This window comes from Lycium ferocissimum, unplaced genomic scaffold (assembly GCF_029784015.1).
Source record: "Lycium ferocissimum isolate CSIRO_LF1 unplaced genomic scaffold, AGI_CSIRO_Lferr_CH_V1 ctg13190, whole genome shotgun sequence".
In the NCBI taxonomy this organism is placed as follows: domain Eukaryota; kingdom Viridiplantae; phylum Streptophyta; class Magnoliopsida; order Solanales; family Solanaceae; genus Lycium; species Lycium ferocissimum.
Window position 1 is genome coordinate 7857 of NW_026714753.1, and position 7108 is coordinate 14964.

Below are 7108 nucleotides of genomic sequence, written 5' to 3' on the forward strand. Positions count from 1 at the left end.
GGTCCTTCCGGCACCGGAGAAAGTGGAGCCGCATAGTTTAAAGAGTTAACCTTCAAGGTCTTGCCGAAATGTGGATTTGTACAAGTGGGATGAGTAGGTTGTTGTTGACTAGCTAATTGTTATAGTTGCCTTGTTTTGGTTCTCAGATTCCCAACTGGTGGATCACGTTTTAACTCGGGAACTTTGTTCAGGTCTGTACCTATAAAGCGGAAGGCATATGAGGAGAAAAAAAAAAAAAACATGTGAAAAGCTTTTGTTAAACTTAGTTTCATTTCAACATCTGACTCACTATTCCAAAATGGAAAATTCAAGGGGTGCTTTGCTCGTTCTGCCAGTAGTGGGATTCTTGGATGGGAGAGAGTGTAAAGTATGACGGAGGAGTATGGCGTTTGTTTGAGTTTCTACAGATACAGTTTCTTCCAACTCAGTTTTTTGAGAAGTTTTGCCAAAGGAAACCAATAAATAAAATAACTCTTTCAAAATAAGTGGTGTTTCACAAAATAAAAAAAAAACATTAATTTTTTCTTTCAATTTTACGCTTACTTAAATATATGAAGTTTTACATACCAAGAAACCATTATAGAGCTACTTCTTTGTCAAGATATTTGATTGGGGATAAATTAGTAAAAACACTTCTTCCTTTATAGGCAAAGGCATATCTAGCATACAAGGTAGGGGTTCAATTGAACCTCAAACTTTTGATGCGGGTCTAAATTTATGTGTAAAAAATTACTAAAATTGCAACAAATAGTAAATATGAACTCACAACTTTAAAAATATTTGAATTCAATCTAAGAATCTTCAAATTGAACTCATAAAATTGAGATAATAGTCAAAATACCCCCCAACGTTTGACCAAAATGCCAACTACACACCTAACCTTTGCGTTGGACCTATTACCCCCCTGGATAATTTTTTTCAGTATTAAAATGCCCCTTTTTGCCGATGTGGACAAGAGCGTGACTACACCGCTCGGTGGCGCGTTATAGCCTTTAAAAAAAGCATCGATGTGTTTTAAAATGTAACCGGACCGCCACATAGATGCCACATAGATAAATTTAAATTCCCTCCATTTTTAGGCTACTTCATCTTCTTCTTCACCCTATTTAACACCCATCTCCATTTTTTTGGTCAAAATAATACCCATTATAAATTTAGAGCTAGGATAGTGATTATTCTTATAATCACTGTTTTCCCAAATCAAATTCACAAAAAAAAAAAAAAAATCTGAAGAAAAAAAACGAAAATGCGGAAAAAAAAAAAAAAAAAGGTTGAAAATCTAATCTTGTTAAAGAAAATCGATTGAAAGTTGCTTGTTTGGAGTTGCTACTTGTTGCTTGGTTGGAGTTGTTTAAGCACTAATTCTTTGATTTAGGGAGAAAACTAAACTCCATTGTTAGGAATTTGGAGAAAGCTATGAAGAACACCAAGTGGGTTTCTTTAAAGGGCAATTCGCCCTTCGTTTGGGGTGGTCTTTAAATTTTGCCCCTCATATTTGAAATCTTTAAATTTTGCCCTTCGCTAAAACCCATAGGTTCCAGGTTCGAACCCACACGCGATTAAAAATTTGAAAAAAATTCGCAAGGCGAGTTAAATTTCGCTATGCCCCAACGGCATACACTTGTGAAGGAATTACCAAAGTTATGCGGACCCGCATACTTATGCCTTATGGGCGACTTGAGCATAAGTATGCGGTCCGCATAACTTTGATAATTCCTTCACAAAGTTATGCCGGGTCCGGCATAAAAGTTTGCCCATTAAATTTTGCCTTATAAGGCAAACTTTTGTTATACCTTAAGGAAAACTTACGCCTTATGGGGCATACTTTTAGTTATGTTTTATGGGACACACTTTTAGCTAAGGCATTACTAAAAGTTTCCCTTGAAAAGTTAAAAAAAAAATATATATATGCTTCAAGGGAAAGTACGCCCCCTCGGCGGACTTTTAGTTGTGTTCAACTAAAAGTACGCCGGAGAGGGCGACTTTTAGTTGTGTTTAAGTAAAAAAAAAAGGGGGCAGACTTTTATATATAAAAGTTTGCGCGAGGGGGCAGACTTTTAGTTGTGTTTAAGTAAAAGTCCGCGGGTGCGGACTTGCCTTATATATATATATATATATATATATATATATATATATATATATAACTTTTAGTTATGCCTATGCCTTAACTAAAAGTATGCCCAAAGACATAACTAAAAGTATGCCCATAATGCGAAAGTTTTTCTTAAGGCATAACTTAAACTTTGCCTTATAAGGCAAAGTCTATGCATTAAGGAAAAGTTCTTGCCTTATGGGGCATAATTTTGTTATGCCTTAACTAAAATTCTCGCCCATAAGGCATAACTAAACTATGTCTTAGGAAAAATTACGCATATGGGGCAGACTTTTAGTTATCGGATCCGGCATAACTTTAGCTTTTCTTAAAGATTGTATGCGGATCCGGCATACTCTCCCGATCTTGCGAAATTATTTTTTTATTTTATGCTTGAGCGGGGTTCGAACCCAACTTTATGTATTCTTGATTGTTTGATCAAATTAATGGATGAAATTTGTTCTACTTGGTGTTAGGAAGCTTCCTTTCACATTTGAATTTTTTTCCCAAATCAAATTCAAAAAAAAAATCGAAAAAAAAAATCGAAAATCTGGAAAAAAAAAAAAAAAAAAGGTTGAAAATCTAATCCTGTTAAAGAAAATCTGATTGAAAGTTGCTTGTTTGGAGTTACTACTTGTTGCTTGGTTGGAGTTGTTTAAGCTAAGCACTAATTCTTTGAGTTGATTTGGGGAGAAAATTAAACTCCATTGTTAGGAATTTGGAGAAAACTATGAAGAACACCAAGTGGGTTTCTTTAAATTCTTAATTGTTTGATCAAATTAATGGATGAACTTTGTTCTACTTGGTATTAGGAAGCTTTCTTTCACATTTGGATTTTTTTTGGATCAAATTTGAGGAAGTTGGTGTGATTTTTTTTTTTTCAACTCCTAATGAAGATGATGATGTTGATGAAGGTGAAGAAGAATTGGGTATGGGTTTTGGATCCTCATCCGAAAATGGAGGTGGAAAATTGAGAGATTTTTTTTTTTTTTTTTTTGAAGAAGAGTAAATGGATGGAGGAAGGGGGGAAATTAATAAAAAATGAGGGGAAATTAAAGATGTGGCACGTGGGCCGGCGCGTGTGACAAACACCTCCGTAAATAATTTGAGGTTGTATATGGACGCCACATCGGAAAAAAGGGGCATTTTAATATTGAAAAAAATTGTCCAAGGGGGTAATAGGACCAAAGCAAAGGTTCGGTGTGTAGTTGGCATTTTGGTCAAACGTTGGAGAGTATTTTGACTATTATCTCCATAAAATTTAAATTCTGGATCCGACTCTGTTTATAGGAGTGTAGTAAATTTCTCTTGATTTACTAAAACGCGAGTAAAAAAAACTGTTTTTAGTATAAGGGCTAAATAAAATAAAATGGAGGGAGTAATAATCTATATTAAAGCTAGAACTAGTTTCAGCTGTCAAAATAATCCCGAAAATGAGGAACGGCTAGTAGAGTTAATAAGACCAACAGAGACATACCAGGCACAAACCCCTACCAGACAAAACATAAAATAAAAGCTTTGCCAACATAAAGCTCACAAAGTAACCGTTAGGAGTGGATCACTTGAAAGCGCTCCTAATACTTTCATCAAATCTTCTTTCCTTTCTCACAAAACTATCCGTTACCTACTAGCTCATCCCTTACCTCCATTCTCTGTTTTTCAACAGAGAGGTTTTTAGTTTTTTAATTTTTTCTATACAGTCTTCCATCCCCTCATCGAAGCTCAAACAGAAGAAAACAATCATGGAATCAACAACACAAAGAAGAAAGAGTGGAATTAACCTTCCATCTACAATGTCTGAAACCTCTCTTCGTCTTGACGCCTTTTCATCACCTCCCAGCACAAAGTTTCAATCAAGAACAATAACCAACTTGGGTTCCCCAATGTCCAACAGATCACCTAGGACTATATCGAACCTGTCATCATCACCATCATCTAAATCAGCTGCAACTTGCAGTGATAGGTTCATTCCTTGTAGATCTTCGTCGAGGCTACACACATTTGGGCTGGTGGAGAAGGCGTCTCTGGTGAAGGAGGGATCAGGAGGAAACAACGATGCGTATTCCAGGTTGTTGAAATCTGAGCTTTTTGGGGCTGATTTTGGTTGTTTTTCTTCTCCTGCAGGTACTAAAGGCTCTCCCATGAGTCCTAGCAAGAATATGCTGAGGTTCAAGACTGAGAATTCAGGGCCTAATTCTCCTTATTCGCCTTCGGTTTTGGGGCATGACAGTTCCCTCTCTAATGAGGTTTCTACCCCTCCTAAACCGCCTAGGAAAGTGCCCAAGACACCCCACAAGGTATTTGCTTTCATCTATTCAAATTGTGAGCTCATGACTAGTTTGAGAAATTGGACTAGATCTTTGTATCAAGTCAGAAGGGTTTATTTTTATCGCACTATAAATAAAGATATCTCTTCTGCAAGTAGTAATAAAATATAGGAATTGCAAGCGAAATAATTAGGTTTGGTGAAACTTGAAAGTGGTCAATGGATTCATAGACAAAGTAGTTAACACATAATGGATTTATAAACAAAGTAGTTAACACATAATTGCATAGTTTCTGATTTGCATCCTACAATTGAATTGCAGGTTCTGGATGCACCAGCACTTCAAGATGACTTCTATTTGAACCTAGTTGATTGGTCCTCTCAGAATGTCCTCGCTGTTGGGTTAGGAACTTGTGTTTATTTATGGACAGCCTCAAATAGTAGAGTGAGTATATAGAATGAATGCTTTTTGTACTTGTATCATATATAGTCCACGATTTCAAATGAATATTGAATATTGCATCTCAATAGGTGACAAAGTTGTGCGACTTAGGACCCACTGATAGCATCTGTTCGGTCCAATGGACCCGCGAGGGGTCTTATATATCAATTGGTACAAGTCTTGGCCAAGTTCAGGTAACACAAATCAGTGATGTCCAGCTTGATTTGTCTAGAGATAGAATCATATATAGGGACTGATTGCCTCTTTCTTCAGGTTTGGGATGGAAGTCAATGCAAAAAGGTTAGAACGTTTGGTGGACATCAGACAAGAACTGGAGTCCTCGCGTGGAGTTCTCGCATCCTATCTTCTGGTAGCAGAGACAGAAACATCCTTCAGCATGACGTTCGCGTTCCAAGTGACTTTGTCAGCAAATTTGTTGGTCACAAGTCCGAGGTAATTTTGGTAGAAAACAATCTTGAAAGCAATTAAAAGCATAGCATCGTTAAGGCAGTTGCTTTTTGTCATCTATCTCAGGTATGTGGGTTGAAATGGTCTCATGATGATAGAGAGCTTGCGTCAGGGGGAAATGACAATCAGGTAATAACTGTCACAACTCACACATTTGGCTGATCTTACCATTGTCTTCAACAAAAAACTTACTTGCACAAGTATGTATGTTGGTGATCAGCTCTTAGTGTGGAATCAGAGATCTCAGCAACCAGTTTTGAAGCTAATGGAGCATACTGCTGCTGTGAAGGCCATTGCCTGGTCTCCTCACCAATGTGGCCTTCTCGCATCAGGTGGAGGAACTGCTGACCGATGCATTCGTTTTTGGAACACAACCAATGGCAATCAGTTGAACCATGTCGATACAGGAAGCCAGGTTTGTATACTGAATCACATTTATTCTTTTGTTTTTGTGTGCAAAGTTATAGGAAATTTGAAAACATTTATGCTGCACCGTGTAGGTATGCAATCTAGCCTGGAGTAGAAATGTGAATGAGATAGTTAGCACACATGGCTATTCCCAAAACCAAATCATGGTGTGGAAGTATCCTTCAATGTCAAAGGTAATCTAAGTTATTCTTCATTTATTATTCTCTTACATCTTAATTTTACAAGCTTGGGTATTTTGATTAAATCACCATGTTGTTGACAGGTTGCCACTCTAACTGGCCATAGCCTGCGCGTCCTATATCTTGCCATGTCACCTGATGGCCAGGTACTGCAAAAACTCTGTTCTGAAACTTTATCAGAGAAAGAAAGGATTGTACTTATGTTTCAATTTAATGTGCTCTCGCAGACAATAGTAACTGGAGCAGGAGATGAGACGTTGCGCTTTTGGAATGTATTTCCCTCTGTAAAAGCTCCTGTAAGTCAGAATATCCTCCAGTTACTTGTGAATCTTTTAAACCCTTTGACAGTGAGGATGTTAGAAATTTAGCAGCTGAATTACTTAATGAGAGCAACCTGTTGTTTGTTCGTTCTTTGTTTTTCCAGGCAGCAGTGAAGGACACAGGACTTTGGTCTTTAGGCAGAACGCACATACGGTGATGGAGTTGATTTAATAATTGTTGCTGTAAATGGAAATGTGCAGATTGTGTAAGGAAGACACAAAACATACATATATTCATGCTATTCTTTTTGCAAATATGCCTGTGAAACAATCTCCCATAAATTCAATTCGCAAACATATGGATCCATACTTTTCTTTGCAAAACATGCCTGTAAACAATCTCCCAAAAATTGTGAAGTCTTTTGTTTACCTTTTCAAAGAATAATTCTTTTGTCTCCTTTGATCAACAAGTGTCAACTATGCTGCCTCTGTCTAATGGTACTTACACATATTGTGGGAACCAGCCACAATCACTAATTGACATTGTTAATCTATCGTTCAGTTAATATCTCCATAACTTTTGCAATATTGCTATTATTTACATCGAATTCAATGTGAAAACATTTTATACTAAGCAGTGTAAATCACGCAGATGACAAAATATATTAGTACTTGTTATATTACAGAAAATACAGAATGCGTGATTAAATTATGAAATACTGCTCTTAAATGTTTAAAAGAAGAATGCAAGATTCAATTTCTCTGAAAAGACCCATTTACTTTTTTGAAAAGGGCCTAATTTTTCCCTTCCATTTACTTTTTTGAAAAGGGCCTAATTTTTCCCTTCAACTATTGGAAAGAATGCAAGATTCAATTTTCCCTCGTAGTTCGTTACTCAAGTAACCCACTTAACCGCTCAAAACTGACGAACTTCTACACATAATTTTCAAAAAAACGCAACGGGCCAAATTT

At 36.7% G+C, this 7108-nt stretch overlaps 1 protein-coding gene across 1 annotated transcript; it reads left to right on the forward strand.

The window, feature by feature from the left end:
• Positions 1–3580: 3580 nt before the first annotated feature.
• Positions 3581–6433, forward strand: LOC132042090 (B-type cell cycle switch protein ccs52B). Its single transcript, XM_059432713.1, has 10 exons — positions 3581–4389; positions 4681–4803; positions 4890–4994; positions 5074–5253; positions 5335–5397; positions 5489–5683; positions 5769–5870; positions 5960–6022; positions 6104–6172; positions 6301–6433. Exons 1-10 carry the CDS (start codon positions 3835–3837, stop codon positions 6352–6354), a joined length of 1509 nt encoding a protein of 502 aa, XP_059288696.1. The 5' UTR covers positions 3581–3834; the 3' UTR covers positions 6355–6433.
• The last annotated feature ends 675 nt before the right edge of the window (positions 6434–7108 follow it).